General features: G+C 44.3%; 1 protein-coding gene across 5 annotated transcripts in view; it reads right to left on the reverse strand.

The window, feature by feature from the left end:
- THSD1 (thrombospondin type 1 domain containing 1) overlaps positions 1 to 20,890 on the reverse strand; it is a 27,191-nt gene continuing 6,301 nt past the window's right edge. For 4 of the 5 annotated variants that reach the window (XM_037799647.1, XM_037799646.1, XM_037799645.1 and 1 more), the window contains 4 exons: positions 20,619 to 20,762; positions 18,544 to 19,509; positions 7,951 to 8,109; positions 1 to 1,625 (listed from right to left, as the gene is read on the reverse strand). In XM_037799647.1, coding sequence (XP_037655575.1) covers positions 247 to 1,625; positions 7,951 to 8,109; positions 18,544 to 19,509; positions 20,619 to 20,676 — 2,562 coding nt within the window. In that variant the 5' untranslated portion in view covers positions 20,677 to 20,762 and the 3' untranslated portion in view covers positions 1 to 246. The remainder of the gene's footprint in view (positions 1,626 to 7,950; positions 8,110 to 18,543; positions 19,510 to 20,618; positions 20,763 to 20,890) is intronic. The other variant, XM_037799650.1, reaches the window with a different exon arrangement.

The raw sequence follows: 20,890 nt of genomic DNA on the forward strand, positions 1-20,890 counted from the left end.
TTTACTCTTGTTTAAATTTTATTGTCGTTACGAATAATAAACCAATAGAAAAGGCTGATAAAGGAAAATGTTCGGGATCAATAACTTCTTTCTTGTGAAATAAAACACGTGCCCAGGCACACGTGCTCCTCTGAGCTACTTCCTCTTTACCTTCTGTCCCACTGCACAGAGAGTTGTGCAAAAATAATCCACAGAAAGATGTGGACAAGGGACCCGGCTGTGTAGTGTTCCAGGCTGATTCCTGGCTTAGATAACCAGCTTCTCCACACTAAGTGTACTCGTGGTTTCGTCCTCTTCGTTTGACCCGAAATATCCAGGGAGGTCGAGCATTCTCTGTTCAGCCTCAGTGAGGCCAAAGGATGTATTGTCATAGAAGGCGAACTCGGGGTGTGCCGGGAAGCTCTGGCACTTGCCTTTTCTGCACTGAGAAGGGCTCGGAGGACTGACCCTCTGGCAGTTATCGTTGGGGGAGGTGGGGGGAGGGTGCTTCCTTGAAACACTCCTGTGACTGGGGGACGGTCCCCTCCGAGACCTGGGGGGCTCCGTTCTCTCAGTTCCTGCCACGAACCGTGCCTGACGATCCCCCAGGTCTGGTTTCCTCGCAGGCTGCCCCGAGGTGTGGGATTTAGGGAGGGGGCTCAGAGGACCACTGGCGCCCCCTGCTCCTTGGAAAGGCTCCAGCTTCTCGGGAAGCAAGTGGGCGCCCCGACTCTGGGGTCTCCATCGGCCTTCGGCCTGGTCCCAGGTCCGAGCCCTGGAGCCGTAGGCGGGTGCCTGCCGCGGCGTGAGAGTGGACATGCTCCTCTCCCTGAACGGCCGGGCCTGCTTGGCTTCGTGGAAACTAGCTGTCCTCCTGAAGCGGGAGCCCCCGGGGTGGCCCCTCTCCGACTGCGCCCCTCTGCTGCCCACGTGCTCCACCTGCCACTTGCGGACCAGGGTCTGGCTGGGGCTCACCGCACAGCTGGCAGGAGAGGCGTTAAGATCCAGCCTGGAGGGAGGCCCTTCTCCAGCGCCGACCGCAGGCTGGTCCAGAAACGGGGATCTGATGCGGAACCTGCGGGCCGCAGCCTCCTCCGGGCTCTCCGCGCCCAAGGCGGGGCAGGCGGCGGCGCCGACGGCCGTGTCTGCCAGGGGGCTCTGCGACACGCGGTACACCTTGGTGGTTTCCGTCAGCCCCCTCCGCTTCATCTCCTTCAGCTGCTGCTGGGCCAGGCGGTAGCTGAACAGAGGGGGGATGATCCTCTGCGCGCTGGACGGGAGGCTCTCGCTGCCGGAGGCGTCGTCCTCGGGAGCCGCCGGCGCGCCCCGGCTGCCGGTCAGGGGGATGCCCGCCTCCCCCGGGCTCCCCGAGGGCCCGTCGCCCCCGTCCGGGAAGCTGCCGGCCTGCTCGCTGCGTTCGCAGATGTCCTCCTCGTCCGAGTTCTTGCGGAAGCTGGGGGAGCGGGTGGAGCTGTGCCGGGCGGGGGTGCTGCACCCGGGGGTGCGGCCGAGCTTCCTCCGCAGCGTGATGAGCACGGTGGCCGCGATGATGACCAGGCACAGGGATATGCCGGTGACCGTCACGATGTTGTTGGACGTGGTGGGACCCTGGGGCTGCAGAGGAGACGGGCTGGAGGGCTGGAAAGCTACAAAACAAAAATGCAGAGAGCAAGTGAACTCCCCAGGATTGTTTCCTCTCAGTGGTTTTAAGGTATCCGAGGGGCTTGGTCTAATTATCTAGCACTGAAAGAAGGAAAGAAGCAAGGACTAGAATTTCTGGTTTTACGCATTGTGACGGTGAGCCTGATGCGTCAACTTGGCTGGGCCATTGTATCCAGTTGTTGAATCAAACGCTAATCTTGGTGTTGCTGGGAAGGTATTTTGTGGGTGAGGTGGTTAATGTCTACAACTAGTTGACTTTAAATAAAGGAGATGACCCTGCAGAATGTGGGTGGGCCTCACCCCATCAGCTGAAGGCCTTAAGAGCAAAGAGAAGAAGAAATTTGGCCTCAAGACTACAGCATGCAATCCTGACTCGGTTTCCAGCCTATCAACCTGCCCTGCAGATTTCAGACTCTAGACAGCTACATCAACTCCTGCCTGAATTTCCAGTCTGCCCACCTGCCCTACAGATTTTGTGCTTGCAGTCCCCACAATCATGAGAGCCAGGTCCTTAAACTAAATGACGAAATAAATCACCATAGATAAAGACATAATTTATATGTATAAGCTATTGATTCTGTCTCTCTGGGGAACACTAAGTGATACACACAAGTATTTCTGTTGGCAGCTGAAGCCAAACAACATCATCAAATAAACACGGCCGAGATCAAGATGCAAGGAAGGGAGGCAACTCAACCTACAATCCAGGCTGCTGCTTGCTCAATGTTTTCGCCTGCTGAAACATGTCTGAAATTTTCTACATGGAAGCTGCGTGTAGAAAATTTCAAGATAGAAATCAAGATTTTCTGTTAAGTAACATGTAACATGGGATCTCTGTAGTTGAATTTATCTTTGAGATGTACAATGGAAAATTCTCACCAAGTACAAAAATTAACATGTACAATAACTTTGGTAGTCTGTGCCTAAATTTGCACATCTCAAGAGAAATTAAGAGACGAAAATAAGGCATGTGGCAGTATAATGCACTTCTCCCTTCTAATATCCAGAAACTGGCTTTCCCAAGGTGCCTCTGCTGTCTGCTCTTTCTCAGTGCTGTCCACTCCCCTTCCTAAATTTATTGTCCTTCCATGTAGGGTTGATTTTTCCTCTTCCCTCCTCTCTCAAACTGGTTTGTCCCACAGTCATCAAAAGGTTTCATCGAGATGCAGAAACCACCTGGGCCTCAGCCTGTATTGTCACCGTAACCCCTTGTTTTAGCTTCCCAGGCTGCTTAAAGCAAATACCATGAAATGGTTTGGCCCCAATATGGTAATTTATTAGCTTACAGTTTTGAGGCTGAGAAAATGCCCAAATCAAGGCATCATCAGGCAATGCTTTCTTTCCAAAGACTGACTGCCGGTGATTCTTGGCTGCTCTGTCACATGGTAATGCACATAGTAGCATCTGCTGGTCTCACCCTTCTCTTCCAGGTTTCATTGATTTCAGCTTTTTGCTTCTGTGGCTCTCTCTCTCTCTCTTTATTCATTCCATTTATACAGGACTCCAGTAATAGGATTAAGACTCATCCTGAATGAGGTGGGTCACACCTTAGTTGAAGGAGCCTCACCAAAAGGTCCTACTTACCATGGTTCACACCCACAGGAATGGAGATTAATCTTAAGAATGTGTTTTTCTTTTTCTAGGGTGCATACAGCTTCAAACCACCACACCCCTGGAAGCCTAAGTCCAACTAATCCCAACAGGCCTCACCTCTCTCTCCTCCTTGGTCGCTGACCTCAATTCAAGCCCTTCCCATCACCTGTGCTGTCTCCCCCAACTCAATCTTATCAACACGCAGTTTGATGCTTCATCTCCTGGACCCATTGCTCTTCTCTCTCCTTTCTGCTGTACCCAGTGAGACATGTGATAACCACACTTCTCGACATCTTTTACTTTTCCACAAAACTCTCCCTTGCCCCTTGTATTCCCTAAGGCCTGGATGTCTTACAGAACCCAGCTTCCCTTCCACCCTCTCAGGTGGAAACTCCAACAGGGCCAGGAAAAGGGTGCATTCCTCAATATCATCATTCCTGGTTGTCATTTTCAGCCAATACTCCTTCACCTCCATGTAAAACTTCTACTCCTTTGATGTAGATCACCTACCCCCCTTCAACAGTCATTTCTCAACCTCCTGATCTCCAGCCATCACTCTAGCACCTCCATCCCAGCCTTCCTCACCGTCTGCTGGCTGCTACCATCCTGGGTGACTTCGGAGTCCACTGGAGTGGTCCATCCAACATGCTGTACCTTTTCATTGTCTGCAGCTGCTCCTCTTGTGAAACCTTAAACTTCACAGCCCACTCCCTGGCTCTTCCTGCCCCTCTCACTCACCGGTTATTCCACCTCACTGAAACTTCTGATTCTACAGCCCCTCTCATCTCTCCCCATCTGCTGGCAACCTCCTGGCCTCACTTCTTTCCCTAACCAATCTAGACCCTCTTTTTCCAATATCCTCCACTTTCTTGACGTTGAATACTGAGCTCTACCTCTTTCCCTGCTCTGCAGCCCAAGTCCAACCCTAGATGAATGCAGACATCTGAGTTCTCAGCTGCTGCCCCTAAACCCTGAGCATTAGTAGAGCAACAATAGTCTGCCCCTACAGACTCCCAGCATCTAGCCTCATCCTAGGCCTCAGGGCCGTCCAGCAATTCTTCCATGGATCCCTAAGCAACTCTATCTTCCATTCCCTACAACCTCTGCTTCAAAGTTCCACCACTCTCCTCAGTCCCCCTACTCAATGCCCTTCCTCGTGAGACTCCCAGGTCACACGCACACAAATAGAAGCCGTCAGGCAAGTACACCCCAGGTTTCTTCTGCCATCCTTTCCCCCTCCCCTCCATAAACTTACCAGCAGGCACAGCTTTAATTACCTCTCTCTGTATGGAATCAGTGGAAAAGGTGAGTCCACCAACAGAGAGATGCTCCTTCAGCCACCCTTCATCAGGTGGATCTTTCCTCTGTACCAATCATCTCTGGGCTTCTTCTCTTTGTAGCTCCTTTCCTTCAGCATAGAAACATGCTCAAGCTTTTATCTCTTTCAAAAGACCCTTCTCCCATCCTCTCACTACCACCAAACCTTGCACTTTCTCTTCCCAACCAAGCTCAGAGAAAGAGGGATCTGCATTTGCTGACCTACTGCATCCACACTGTCACTTCTGTCTCCTGCAACCCGCCCCCAGGATTCCAATGAAATGGCTCCTGCTGTGGTCTGGGTATTTCAGTCTTTACATTTCTTGACCTCTGCAGCACTGGCTACCATTAGACACTTCTTGCTACTCAACCTTGGTTTCAATGGTAATGATCACTTCTGTATTTTAGCGTTCTGGTGGGGGCTTACTCTCTGCCTCCCTGACATAGCAATCTGTTTCTTCTGGCTTCTACTACCGTGTCCAAATTTCCTTTGCTTATAAGGACACCAGTTATACCAGATTAAGGCCCACCCAGTTTAATTTGGTTTAATTGGGCCTCATCTTGATAGGATCTTCGGAGATCCTGTTTACAAATGAGTCCACAGCCATGGGACCAGGAGTTAGGACTTAGGCAAGTCTTGTGGAGTACCTGATTCAATCCCTAATACCTCCATTCATTGCCTGTACTGCTCCCTTTGCCAAAACTCCCTTTCTCACCAAGTTCACAAGGCAGGTCTTGTGGAGTACATGATTCAATCCCTAATACCTCCATTCATTGCCTGTACTGCTACCCTTGCCCAAACTCCCTTTCTCACCAAGTTCACCCAGATGACACCTACTCAGCTCTCGAACGTCAGCTTGAATATCACCTCCTCCAAGGATGGTGATGCTTCCAGCATGGGTTATCACCCTGCAAACTGCCACAGAAGGCTGGGGATACCCTTACCATTTGGGGCCCTATATTGTACTGTGTACTAGGCCTGTAGATGTGTCTGTCTAGCTACTATATTATAAGCTCCTTCGAGACAAAGACATGTCTTATCTAAATATTCTCAACCTCAGCCAAGTGACTTGTGCATAGCTGGTACTTGACAAACATCAGGTTTAATTAATTGATGGATTCATTGGTTATTAAAAAGCAAAATGATCCATATTCCACAACAGCAATGGACTCTTCCTCCTCACTTGTCAAACAAGTAAGACCGAGTTAATACAGAACTACACTCAGACCTTGGCATTAAAAGGTTTGTTTAAAGCCAAACTAAACTCTAAACTCCCTATCAGGTGGAAAGAGTAGCATCATGAAAGCCTTGTTTCTTGATTTATCTCTTCGGTCACCTGCAGGGACTGTGGATGGCCTTTGGCAGCAGCACCACTAAAGCACATTACAAACTCTCTTCGCTCAGCTGTGTTACTTTTGAACCCTGGCTTCCTTCAAAACCTCTGCTGGAGCAAAGCCCCAAAGCTGCTGGCCTTGCCCATCTCTGCCTCATCTAGTCTTACCTCCTTTACCTCCTGATGCTCCACAGCCTGCAGACAGATATTTACATTCCCAAGGAGTGGAAAAAGAGGTGGAATAGGAAAAAGAGAAAACCTGGAAGAAATGACAGCTTTCATCTACATAAGCATTCATCTGAGACCACGTATAGGGGTGTCTGTGGCATTCACCCTGCTTGATAATTTATAACATACACATTTCTTGTTCCTGCCCTGTATTAAAGAATTAAAAGGCCAGAACATGAAACAATACATTTCCTCAAAAATTACTGCTATTTCTGGGTTGCTGATCCTTCTAGAAAGGCAAAGTATTAAAGAGTCAGATTGAGTCCCCCTGTTAACTAGCTTCCTTATCTTGGGCATGTCGCTTAACCTCTCAAACACCCAGCGTCCCCATCCTTCATGTGGTGATAACGGCATACTACTTCACATATGTGTAAACTCTCAAGTTATGAACCCAGCATAACAATAACTACCTTGTAGACTTCTCGTAAGGTTTAAATGGGATAACATATTAAAGTGTCAATAAAGGATATTACTGTCACTTTTAAAAGTACAGTAGAAGCCAGTGGCAACTGATTGTTAAATGTGAGTGTTACAGAACTCAGGATGGAATATCTCAACACAATATGCCATCCCAGGCTTGAGGAGACATGGTATATTTGAAGGAACTGATATACAAGAGAGGAGTTAGAGAAAGGGAAGGGGAGACAGAAAAGAGAGCCTTAGAACACAGTAGAAGATATCAGTGAAGGAAAGATGGATTTAGGGTGGGATCCACTGTCAATGAAAGAAGAGAGGGCAGGCTTAGGGCTGGGAGGCACAGTCTGGGTCTGAGGCTGCAATAGGAAAAAGAGAGACGAGAGAACGATGTTCTCAGGGTGTTGGAATGAAGGGAAAAAGGCCTGTGACGTTGGCTGGAAAGAGGAAAAAGTGAGAAGGATTTTCTAAGGTCTCAGGTGGAAAGCCAGCTGAGACATTGCCAGTGCCTGTGGTTTTGGCTGAAAGGTGCTGTGAGATCAAAATCTAGAGAAGTAGCTAAGTCCTCCAGATCCCTAAAGGACAAGGAACTAGGGGTGATCTTTCAACCTGGAACTGGAGAGTGGATAAAAGCAGGACTTGCCAGTAGCACTTTATCTAAGGGTCAGGACCAGAACAAAAGCCAGCAACTAAGGGAGGGGCTGGGTAGTGTATCAGGAGTGAGACGATGTGTAGAAAGAGCAAAGATCATTTATTATTGTAACTGGTGGTAGATAAATGGGATTCGGCTCCATGAGCAGAAGGATACCCAACTGAGCCATGTGAGCGCCATGTTCACAGACCACTGACATCAAATACTCATTGAGCACCTACTGCGCTGAGTCCCAAAGGTGCCTGGAGGATGAGGAGAGGCCCGTCCCCAGGAGGTGGCAGGAAGAAATCTCCCACTTCCTCCCAGGTAGGGGTGGCGAAGAATAAACCTGGGGCCATCCAGAGGATAAGACAATGTGCCTAGCCCCACTGTGACAAATCACAGTGTCTGTGCAGTACCTTGGGCTTCTCTGGAATGATGGGGAAAAAAATTAAAGAAAATGTAAAATTTTCCACAATTTGGCTTGGGGGAACCAATGGAGGGAAAAATAACAAAAAAAAAAAAAAAAAGGGAGAAGAAATGATCATCTCCCCCATTTTTATATTTTTAAAAATTATTTAATATGTCTGAATCTTTAACTTAGATATACTTCCCTGTCAACTCCCGATCTTTGTCTTATAATTCTCCTGTCACCACATTAGCAGTGTCCTCCCAGTTACTCCCAGTCTTGGATGCAGTGAACAAGCACAGGTTTGTTCCAGGCAATAACAGTAATGGAGGGTTATATGGCTTCCTGGAGAAGAAACTCCCGAAGGAAGGAAGAAGACCTACCAGTGCACTCCTCCAGGGAACACAGGGAGGTCTCCAGGGACGCTCCAGGGCAGCCAGGTCTGGAGGGGAAGGACATGAGGCACACTCGGTGACGCTCCCTGACGCCATCCCCACACGAGGTGCTGCACTGGCTCCATGGCTGCCATGGTCCCCAAGTTTCTGCAAAGACATACATCATGCTTTTAATGCTACTTCATTTGAGAATCAATATTTAACTGCACCCAAATGAAGAAGCAAAACTCAAATCTCACCCCCCAAGATGGTGAAAACTGGAAAAAGTGTCACTTCTCAGCTGGGTAAACTACAAAATCATAACCTTTCTAGAACCCATCAGAAAACCGAGGCCACAAAGCAACCAACTAGTCTGAAATCTAAGGTAAGACAGGCTCCTCCAAGGAAAGACAGGACATAAACACTTGCTTTCCTGGGGCAGATGCTAGGGACTATCCAAGCTGGTGAGAAGAATTTAGCTAAAATTCTTCAAGAATTGCTAAAAGGCTAGTGTGGACTAGCATGAGAATACAGAAACCCTGGGAGCCAAAGTCACATGGAAAATTTGTACCCACTCCCACGCTCTTCTCCACAGATCTCACCAAATGCTCATAGAAAGGACTGAGGGGAAGGTCCAAGCCCAGAGAAAGCCTTCCTCATGGTGGAGGCATGAGAAAGGAAGGAGTGGCATTGTTGGAGAGACCCAAAACTTCACCCAGATTCTTCTCCCCATGTTTCTCTATAAAACAAAAGCCTTAAACCATTGGGGGAAGGCAGCCAACCCTGCCACCCTAAGAGCTTAGGTGAAGACCCATTGATGCTGGGAATGGAAAAAGAAAAAACTCTCCACCCTTTGGAAAGAGCAGGAAAATATCCTGGGTCGAGGTCATTAGAGATCTTCTACCACTGGGGAGGGGTAGGATCACAAGGAGGGGTCGTATCTGAAGCCCAGGGGCACAGCACTAGCCTAAGACTGAGGCTGAACCAGAACAACAGAGAAATCTCTCCCACTCCCTACCACCAGGCTAGCACACACCAAGTATTAAATAACAACAATGTACTGTGAGAGGTGAGAATCCCTCTGATGTGCATGACCAAGCCTTAAGGTGAAGGTGGAACAGAAACACTGGAAAAACCCTCTGGCAATCCTTCCCCTACACTAAAAACAAAGAATAGAAAAATTTGAAATCTTTGGTACACTGAGGGAAGCCATAACAACAGCAAATCAAAACCCAGTTTCACTCCAGACTTAGGCCCCATACTAAATGCCTAGCAAAAGTAAGGTGTGCACATTTCCAAGCATAAATACCATTCACCTCAGTGTCTATGGGCCTAGTAAGATGTTCCACTTTCAACCAAAAGTTACAAGACACACAAAGAAGCAAATAAAAACAAAACAGTACCAAGAGAAAAAGTCATCAAGGAAACCAGAGTAAGACATGACCCAATACTTGGAACCATCAGAGAGGGAATTTAAAATAACTGTGATTATTTATGTTAATCATATGTTAAAGGTTTTAGTGGGAAAAAAGTGAACAATCATGAACAGATGTAAAATTTCAGCAGAGTTAGAAACTAAAAAGAATCAAATGGAAATGCTAGAATTAAAAAATATGATAATAAAGATGAAGAATGTCTTCTACAGGCTCATCTGTAGACTCAGCTCAGCTGAGGAAAGAAACAGACTTGAATAGAGGTCAATCGAAATCACCAAAACCAAAACACAAAGAGGAAAAAAGTGCAAATAAAACATAACACTCAAGAGTTGTGGGGCAACATTGAAAAGTCTAGCATACTTGTAATTGGAATTCCAGAGAAGAGAGAATGTGACAGAAGAAATATTTGAGGAGATAATGTTCAAGAATTTTCTAAAATTATGGAAGACACCAAACCACAGATGCAAGATGCTCAGAAAACACAAACCAGGGGAAATACAAAACAAACATAAAAACTTAGGCATGCTACGTATTCAAACTGCTGAAAAACAAAACCAAACAAAATCTTGAAGGTTACTGGAAGGCAGGAGTGTGTGGAAGCATATCACATACCTAAAAATAAAGATCAGAATTACAGCAGACTTCTCATTAGGAACTATGCAAGCCAGATCACGATGCAAGATGTGACAGTGGAGTACTGAAAGAAAAAATCTGTCAACCCAGAATTCTATATCCAGTGAAAGTATCTTTTAAAAATGAAGGTGAAATAAACACTTTCAGACAAACAAAACCTGAGAGAATTCATTACCAGAAGACCTACACCTCAAGAAATGTTAAAGAGAAATCCTTCAGAAAGAGACAACATGATACCAGAGAAAAAATTTTGGATATATACAAAGAAATGAAGAGTGCTGGAAATGGCATAAATAAAGGTAGATATATAATTTAATTGTTCTTATTTTTAAATGCTCTAAAATATAACTGACAGTCTAAAGCAAAATAGTAGCAATGGATTATGTGTTTATGGCCTATATAGAAGTAAAATGGATGACTACAATCATAAAAAGAATGGAATTGAGGTGAATTGGGAATGTACTGTTAAAAGGTCATTGCACTATGTGTGAAGAAATATATTATTTGAAAGTAGACTGAGAGTAATTAAAGATCTATATTGCAAACTCTTGGATGACCACTAAAAAAATGTTTAAAGTGTAAATAAAAAACCTATAGTGGAGATGAAGTAGATCACAAAAAAAGTCAATTAATCTAGGAGAAGGCAGAAAAAAGATGAAAAAGAGAAAAAGAACAGATGGAACAAATATATAACTAGCAAGATGGTAGATTTTAATCCAACCATATAATTATTACATTAAATGTAAATAATCTAAACACACCAACTAAAAGACAGAGATTGTCAGATTAGGTTAGAAAAGAAAGATCCAACTATATGCTGTTTAAAAGAAACCCAATTTAAATATAAAGACATAAATAGGTTAAAAGTAAAAAGATGGAAGAAGATATACCTTACAAACCTAATCAAAAGAAAGCTGAAGTGCCTCACACATAGGGGACTGGTGGTTTGATGGGCTGAGCCCTCTACCATGGGATTTCCCTTGGCAAGACTGTTGCTGCAAAGGAGAGGCTAGGCCAGCCTATAATTCTACCTAAGAGCCTCCTCCTGAATACCTTTGTTGCTCAGATGTGGCCCTCTCTCTCTAGCTAAGCCAACTTGGCAGGTGAAATCACTTCCCTCCCCCCATGTGGGATCTGACACCCAGGGGAGTCCATCTCCCTGGCAACATGGAATATGACTCCCGGGGAGGAATGCAGACCTGGCATCATGGGATGGAGAACATCTTGACCAAAATGGGGATGTGAAAGGAAATGAAATAAGCTTCAGTGGCAGAGAAATTCCAAAAGGAGCCAAGAGATCACTCTGGGGGGGGCACTCTTACCTTTTTTAGGTTCTAATGAATTGGAATAGCTAGCAGTAAATACCTGAAACTATCAAACTACAACCCAGAACCCTTGAATCTTGAAGATGATTGCATAAAAATGTAGCTAATGAGGGGTGACAATGTGATTGGGAAAGCCATAAGGAACACACTCCCCTTTGTCCAGTGTATGGATGGATGAGTAGAAAAATGGGGGCAAAAAAAAAGCACCCAGTGTTTTTTTCTACTTTAATTGTCCTTTTTCACTTTAATTTTTATTCTTATAATTTTTTTGTGTGTGTGATAATGAAAATGTCAAAAATTAATTTTGGTGATGAACGCACAACTATATAATGGTACTGTGAACAATTCAATGTACGCTTTGTATGACCTGCATGGTATGTGAATATATCTCAATAAAATTGAATTAAATAAAAAAAAGACATGGGGTGAATCCCCTAGCAAGCCCACACTGTACACATGGTGTGACCAAGAAATAAACCTCTGCTATTATCAGCTATTAAGATAAAAAAAAAAAAAAAAAAGAAAAGAAGGTATAAAAATTCATGACATGTAAAAGTCCAGAGTAAGAAGAATTCCTTCCACTCATGCTGCCATCAACCAGGTTCCCCCCCAAAAAAAAACAACAACAAAGAAGCAGCTGAAGTGCCTATATTAGTATCAGACAAAGTGGGCTGCAGAACAAGAAATATTACGAGGGATAAAGAGGTACATTACATAATGATAAAGTGGTCAATTCAATAAGAAGCCTTAATAATCTTAAATGGGGATGTACCTAACACCGGAGCTTCAAAATAGAACAGTCATTATTGACTTGTAAATGCTAACCTCTCCTCCAGGTGACATGTACTCACTGCCAGATAGAATAACTGAATAGTCCCCTATAAAGACCTACCCTAAGTCCCTGCTCTATCAGTGTGCATCAAACCCAAAGACCTATCAGGTAATACTAACACTAGGCACCTCTGCCTAAAAGTCTCTTCACATCCCACATTCTCTACAGACAAAAGCTCATAATGCAGTCAAAGGTATACAAAGCACTACATAAACACAAGGTGAACATGAACGGCAGATGTGTTCTCAGATGAGACGAGTGGTGCAATATTAGGGGTGAGTCATGGAATATGGGTTCTTTACAGCAATGAAAAGCCTCTAGAGATTTTCACAAGAGTGGGAACATTACAGACCAATATCCTGGAGCAACATCAACTGAGGTGTGGTAATTATGTTCCATCCAGAGGTCCAACTGGATACAATATTGGTTCTGTACCTCCCAGATCATCCTGCAGCTCCTCATATGGCAGAACAATGAGCAGGCTTTGTCTTAAAGGTTTCTAAGCTGTTCAGATACTAAGCCCCTGTGCTTGCAAAGCTTCGGGAGTCTCAGATTAAAGTCTTCTGAGATAAAGTGCTGTGATTTATTTTTGAAAAATCTATTTGGAATCCCACTATTGTGAAACCTAAATTGAAAATTTAAGTCCATATATAGTTTATCTTTCCCTTGTGCTCATATTTAAGACCACAAAAGACAGAATCACAAAAAAGTTAAAGAAACCTTTTGTTATTCTTTCCTAACTCTCTTTGACTTTATGAAAATACAATTTATTTAAGTACATAATGTTATTTGTCATAGACTAAAACCAAGAATTTCATTAGTGGGGATCAGAAAAAATTAGTTTTATAAAAGCATGATTCTTAATGTCAAAAATCTCATTTAAAAATGTTAAGTGCCTTTTCCCTTGGAAATAAAATCATGACTGGGTACAATAATCAATAATAAAAAACATTTTAACTATGTTTCTATACCTTTCTATTTCCAAATCAAATTAAATCACTGTAATTCTATAGGAAAAAAATTCTACAGGAAATTACTCAGATGAAAAATTTAATCAGTCAAATTTTAAAATGCCTTATGTAACTCTATCCAATCCCTACAGCTCTCTGCTAATAACTTTGAGGAAAATACTTGGCTAAATGGGAACTCATTAACTATAGTTCATTTATTAGAAATGAAGAGCAAGACAACCAATATGCCAAAAAGTCTTACTTCATGAATGAAAGAGCTTTTTGTTTTGTTTCGTCCTGTTCAGATGTCCATGCACGTGATCATACCCTACAACAAACCTGTTTGGCCAGACTAGATACCTTTCAGTCCACTGTAGAGAAATATTAATTTTGGTTGAGCACAACTTGTCTGGAATGTGAAAGGGGAGATTTTTCCCACCCCTAAGACAATCTGAAGGAATAACAGCCTATGAAATATTCAGGTCTGCAAGACAGTTTACATAAGAGACCAAGATACCTAAACAAAACATGCTCATAAGAAAACTCTGTAGACACGAACAAGTAGCTAAAAGTAGTAGTGGGAGCAAAGGCATCTGGGACACAGCTCTAATTTTCTTTTCACAGAATAAGGCCCACTTACATTGAACAAATCATGCTTCTGCCTGGGCCAGTGGTCTCCAAAGTGGGTTATGTGTCTTTCAAGAGGTGTGAAGTCACAAGATGCACCATTGAGATGAGGAAGGAAAACACTAGAACCTTTTTTAATCTAAAAGTTTTATATCATTTAGGATTGACTACTGGTTGTATGGGAGGCAGTCTAGAATAGTGGGAAAAGCAGACTCTGGAACCAGCCTACCTGGGTTTATGTCCTGGCTCTACTACATAAACACTGTTGACCTTGGGCAAGTTACTTTACATGCAAGTTATCTTCACATGCCTGTTATTTCCTCACCTTTTAGAGGTATCAGGTAAAAATGGGTAAATGCTCATAAAGCAATTAGGCCAGTGCCTGGTGCCCACTAATTACTGTGTACACATTAGCTGTTCTTACTTCGTCAGATGGTCACATGCTGCATCCATGTCCTAAAGGAATGCCAAAGGAAGGGTGGAAGGGTTTACTGGTTCACTATGTGGATGGTATTACTAGTTCATGCACCTGCAGAGACCTGTGGTGTGTCATAGTGACCAAGGGTCTGATTAGATTTGATTTTTAAATTATATTTTACTGTTTTAAGTAAACTCACAAAACGAGTTTTACTTTCTAAATGGCTTAAAAAGACACTGGGGGAAAAAGGAACAACACAGATTGAGGATAATACTATTACTGCAAGCACCTGCAAACAAGAAAACGACTGCATACTATTCTTGATAAAGGCTCTTGTTATGTCACATAACAAAGTAAAAATAAGACCATCTAATAGGAGAAACAAGCAGATGGCCAAAAATTTAAATGTCAAGACAACTGTGGAATATGGATTTATACCTTCCATCATTAATTCTCAAGTTCACCTCAAGTGCATATTTTCCCTTGAGATATAGGGTCCATAATCCTTTATCTGAAGCCCTGGGGGCAGACATGCTCAGAATTTCAATTTTTTTTTGATTTTTGAAAGTTATTTCAGTGCCTGTGCCATACACAACTAACATCCCCCCAATGGAAACTCAAGCAGCAGCCCCTAATCAAATTAACCTTTCTGCAGAGAAAAATATAAATATTCATACTAAGTAGGATAAATAAAGGCCATAAATAGTCATTTCTGGCAACATCCCTTATGTACTTGCCGTAAATTGTTATGTATATAATATCTTAAGGTCTTAAGACATATGTATAAAAAGAGACAAACACATAAACCAAATCATTCCATTTTTGAAAAGAATAAATAAGAAATTCAGCTAGTCAGTGACACATACAAATCATGGTGGGTTCAGTGACGTCCCTGAATTGTGCCATTTGACAAGACGGCCTTTACTGGTCAGCGTTATCGATCTCAATGGAAAATGAGAAGAAGAGAACTCAGTTGAGTCATAAATTTATATACTGAAAGCCCAGGAAGGCACTGAGGTTCCTGTCACTAGTATAAATTTCATTTGTCCACCAAACGGAGGCAAAGCCAATGCTTGTCTGCCACCACAGAGAACCTGGGGTCTCCAGGAGCTTTGAGCTCCTCCAGATGATCTCTTTGCTCCTTTCAGCTCTGCTGTTTGGGTTGTGTCCAGTTGCTGCTGCATGGCTGCATGGGTAGCTCCTGACCACCCTCAACCTGGGCACACAGAGAATGACTCTTCACTCTGTCTTTTCTAGTATCTTCCCTTGCTGTTGCCTCAGAAGCTGCTCTGAAAAAAAATCCAGTCTTCAGACATTGTAAGGAAGAATCTGTGGAAAGCCTACAGCTTAGAGAACCAGCAGGGCGGACCTCCTGCCCCCAAAGGCCTTTAATCAAACGGCCTAAACTTCTTTACTTCCCTTGGCTAGTTTCTATTACATTAAGTCAATTTGAATTTTTCCTCCTTAACGAGGATCTTCTTTTGAAAAGACAAACACATCTTGGATGATAAGATTAGTTCAATCAAATTCTTTTCCTACTAATACTTAGCTGAGACTAGCTGTATCTAAATTTTCAATTCAGTAAGCATATTTTGAGCACCTATTAATGTGCCAGGCATACTAAGTGGGCCAAATAAAGACCATAAATATCTTCAAGGCAATGTAAGACAGGATTTGCCACCAATCTGTGGGGGAGAAAGACATTAAATAATGACAGAAGTGATACATGCCTTGATAAAGGAACTACAGGATGTTCTGCCAGCTTACAGCAAAAGAATTCGCCCTGTCTGGGGGCTGAGGAAGGGTCACCAAGTGGAGACTTGGGGGATGAGTTGATGTTAACTGGGTGAAGCTGGGAGGAGAACGTTCCAGGCCTAAACCCAGAAATGATGACTGTGAGCTGGGCAGCCAACAATGGAGGGCCTGGGACTCAAGGAAAGGTAGTGGATTCTCACCCTCCTGTCAAAGGAGTTGGCTGAAAGATTTTCAGCAGAGGAACAGCCCTGACCTGGCCTGCATTTCAATCAGTCCCTCTGGCTGCAGTGACAGAACAAAGTGGACAGAGGGGAACCAAGCAGGGATCTGTTACAAGAGTCCAGGTAAGGGATGATGAAGGCTTAAACCAAGTGGTGTCAGTGGACCTGGAGAACAAGTGGAGAGCCTGTGACAACAAGGAGACAATCTATAGGATGCAGCAATCTACTGTTTTATAGGAGGTGAAGGAGAAGAGGAAGACTCCTGAGCTTCTGGTTTGAACAGTGACGGAATCATAAATTGAGGAGGAGGTTTGGGGGCAAGATGATGAGCCTAATGCCAGACACGATGCTTTTGAGGCACTGGGGAGACACCCGGGGGGCACGGCTATGCACAGGCACTTGGATGCAGGGGAAGGTCTGGGGAGGGACGCTGACCCGGAGTCGTCGGTCACTGGGTCCAGGGGTGTAAACGAGATGAACTACCAGGTGTGCGAAGAGTAAGGAGAGAAGAGGATTCTAGAAGGCCAACACTTAAGGCATGAGACGAGGAGATGGAACTGGCAGGAGACCATGAAGGGACGGCCAGAGAGGTAGGATGTTAACAAGGTAAGAACGGTTTCACAGAGTCAAGACATGACTATGCCTAGAAGGGAAAGTGGTCAGTGAAGATGAGGACCGAAAAGGGTCCCTGGGTTTTGGGACCTGGAAGGCACCGATGGCTGCCTTAGTGAGAACATTTTCAGGGGATGGATATGAGGTGGATGGGCTTGGAATGGGTTAAGTGAATGTGAGATGAGGAAAAAGTGTAAGCAACTCTTTCAAAAAAACTGGAAAGAAAGAAGGTGATACCTGGAGGAGAACATGGGCTAGAAAGAGAGTTTTCATTTTGTTTTTAGATAAGAGAATGAAGAACACATCAGTGCTGATGGGAATGGTCCAGTATTTGGACAGAGGAGAGCGAGGGGGTAATGATTAACAGGTTCCGAAAATGAGCACAGGGGCTTGGGATCCATGGGGGGTGGGGGTGGGGATGTTGACCTTAAATTGGAGGGGTAACATCTGCCCCATCACGACAGGAGGGGAAGAGGAGAGGAGCCGCCCCATGCCTGCAGAGTTGCACGTATTTGGCTGGGAGGGTGAGGGAGTCCCCATCCAGTGGTTTCCAGGAGGCAAGGCCAACTCAGAGTTAAACAGGAGGCAGGGAGTGAGGTCTGAAAGAGCTGTTGAGAGGAGCGGGAGCACGAGCTGCCCAGGACACCATGTCAGGGTGCACGGAGGGCTGAGCTGGGGGTGGAGGCACGGGTCTGCCTGGGTGGGACCTTCTTCAGTGGCCTCAGCAGCTTGGGAGGAGCAGGGTAGCAGACGGATGGCTGGACTGATGCAGTCCTGGGCTCTGGCCCGGCAGGTGTACCAGAAGGACAGCGGGGCAGCGGGGTTTAGGATCTCGGTAGGAGAGTGAGTGGAGGGATGGACCATGGAAGCCAAGCTGGACCGAGAGGTAAGGGCAGGCAGGGAAGTGGCCAATGGCTGGGGAGAGTGTCACGTGGATAAATTCGGAGCAGGGAATGCTTGGAGTTACAGAAAAAGACAGTCAGAGGCTTGGGGCATAAGGGGGCCCTGGGCTTAGTGGGGCTGACAAAAGCAGTGGAAGGTAAAACAGGCATGCAAGGGAACCAGACAATCTTGGGTCAAATTAAACCATTTGTTAAGACCAGGTTGACACCCAGGAAAAGGTAAAGAAAAGCAAACAGGAGCCCAGGAGATGGATGAAGTTACAATAACCCCACTTCTTTGTGATTTGGTAGGGCATACACATGCAGAACCTGAAGATGTTTTTAGAAATCTTGTTTGAAATCTCACTGAAGAGGCTCAATTCCTGTAATGAATGAATGAAGCGGGAAGAGACATGCTCAGCTAGAGGAAGCCAGAGGTTACTAAATCCAAGGAGGCCAAGCTTCCATTTGGGATTTAACTTTAAATTTCAATTGTACTTGCCATGGACTTGCCATATGATGTGATAATACAATTTTTAAAATCTAATGTAATAATAGCTTCCTTTTACTGACTACTTCCTATATACCAGGCCCTATCTGTTAAGAATGTTACATGTTTTATCTCATTCAATCCCTACAACTCTCTGAGGTGGGTACTTTTATTACCTACATTTTACTGGGGAAAAGTGAGAACCAGAGAAGTTAAGCAACCAGCCAGCATGGTCTCTTTACCAGGACTCTTAATTTTGACATAAAGGTGATAATGTCAATTGGGACATTTAAGAGGGGGTGAACCATACAAATGACGGTACGGTTCAGAGAAAATTAAGTTCATCTAAATTCTAAATAATAATTTTGATTACAAAAAGGCATCAATTTGATAATTTTTTCTTAAAAAAACTCAGTACCAACCTATAGTTCTCTGAATTAGCATGCACTCCTTCTCCTTTGCAGAAAAATGGTTTCTGCTTGAAACGCCAAAGTCAAAGCAGTATTTATTCTTCCCCATGTCAAACAAAGTACAGTTAAAGACAGTTCTCCTCTCTCCCAGGTTCAGGCTGTTTTCAGCCAGCCGAACGGTCCTCTCCTCGGGACGTCTGGGAGCCTCCTTGAAGACAGCAATCACCCCTTGGACAAAGACGCACGGAGGAGGCCGCACCGTCACCTCCACCACAGACTCGCACGTGAGTTCTGGTACCATCTCCAGTCTGTACCCAAATTTCTGGGCCAGGTCGATGGGGCCTGCTGAAGTAATAACCGAGTCTCGGCCAAGCAGCTTCAGCACCACGGTGACATAGGCTTCTGGCCCCACAGGTGCACAGCCGAATTCGACCCATTGGCTCTGAGAGAGCTCTGTCCTTTTGCTGGCTCTTATTTGCACGGGCTGTCCCTGGTGCGTTTTGGCCTCGGGAAGGCTGTTGGTGAAGATGACATCTACCAAGATGTCGGGTTTGTCCACTGGGAAGGGGCAGAGTGGCTGACGGGTGGAAAAGCTCACCTGAAAGGTGCCCTCCGCAGCCTGGGACGTCCGATTTAGGTCGACATGAAAGGTGGGCCACTCTGCCTTCAGAAGGGCACTTTTCTCCCACCGGGGGACTGGAGTGCTGTTGTCCGCTGCTTCTGGAGTCATCGTGAACCAGTAGTTACCAGCCTCCTTGAAGTAGAAGCACTCGAACTCGAGTGTTCCCTGTGACTGGTTGGTGAGGAGGGACTTGATAGTAACCGTCTGGTTGGTGTTGGCCTCCAACAGCAGGATAGAAACATTCCTCAATGTTCCGTTGGCACCACTGAAGTACTGGAAAGCCACAGACACTGTTTTGTTGCTTAGTGCTACATGGCCTGGCTCTCCCAAGAGGAGATACTCAGCTTCTCCGAGAACTGAAAGGAAATGGTCAGAATTGTTTTTTTTTTTTTTTAAAGAGTATTTAAACAGTGCTATTGGTTAACATGGATGAAAATGGTATTTTAAACACAAGAGAAGTTTGAACTGGGCCAAGGGGGATGTAAAGCGGTGGTGAGTGCGGATGTTGGGAGCTGGGCACTGAAACTTCCCATCCTAAAGTGGCTATGCTCCTTCATCTTCATCTCTCATGCTTATATTTAAAACAATGAATTCATTATAAATACACCGGGTTCACAAGAACAAGGGTAACAACTAACAGGTCTCAGGATAAAAATCCAACACCTCGCATTTCTTGTTTTAATCATTATCTAGTCTTCAGGTATTTGGGGGGAAATGGATATACAGTGAAGTGAGAGCAAGCTTGATTTTAAATGATACAATGCAAACTGCTCTAGGGCTCTTAAAATGTTAAGATGTAAAATTTACTTCAAAGCTATCATTTCCTGATATTCAAGAAAAATACTTGGGAATTTGTACCAGCAAAGGAACCAGTGCCCATGGGTTTGCAAGGGGAAGTAATTTTTGGGTGGGAAAGCAATGCTGGCACTTTGTTCTACATATACATATTGGAGAGTGAACATTTATGAAATAACTAGTCATGTCCTTGGTACTTTTAAAGACATTAGAGTAACTGGAATTGGCCTATATAGCAGGCCTCCCAAGAATCATTCCATTGGATCAATCATATCTTTTTAAAAAGATTACCCATCAGAGCAGCTGAAGTGAAAAGTTGAAAGAACACAAGACACACAAGAATCCTTGTTTCTATTTTGAACCCTATCCAAAGACAGAATTTGGCAAGACAATCATTAGCTGGCTAGGGTAAAAAACAATTCTAGATTTAAGGCACTGCCGGGGGTGTGAGGCATTTTATATTACTTTTTTTTTTTAAGAGCTAAAAACACATTTAGCATGAAATTTGAATCACTCATGAAGAACCCCAGAAGCACCTTAAGAGAATCTGGGGTTGCCAGGATCACAGTTTAAAAGGTACTTCATGAAGGGACAGCAACTTTAACACATTTATAAACCCCACATTTATGTTTCTTTATTGATACCAACATTAGATAAACTCTATACTCACCATAATCACAGAGTACCACCAACAGTAGATTTGAAAAGTCTTTCAACATTTGTTTCATTCTGATCAGCAAAATCCCAGGTCTTTGGTCTCCTCATGTCCTTTCTCACATCCAAATCACAATTTTTTTTTTTTTTTCAGGAACACCTGAAATTAGGAACCTCAGTAACAACAGCTGTTTCATGTGATTCTTATGACAGGAATCATGAAATGATAAAACCATTCTAAAGAGTTAAAGTTCCTAGGGTATACTGAAAGGAAAATGGGGAGGAAAG

This window comes from Choloepus didactylus, chromosome 12 (assembly GCF_015220235.1).
Source record: "Choloepus didactylus isolate mChoDid1 chromosome 12, mChoDid1.pri, whole genome shotgun sequence".
NCBI classification, from domain to species: Eukaryota; Metazoa; Chordata; class Mammalia; order Pilosa; family Megalonychidae; genus Choloepus; species Choloepus didactylus.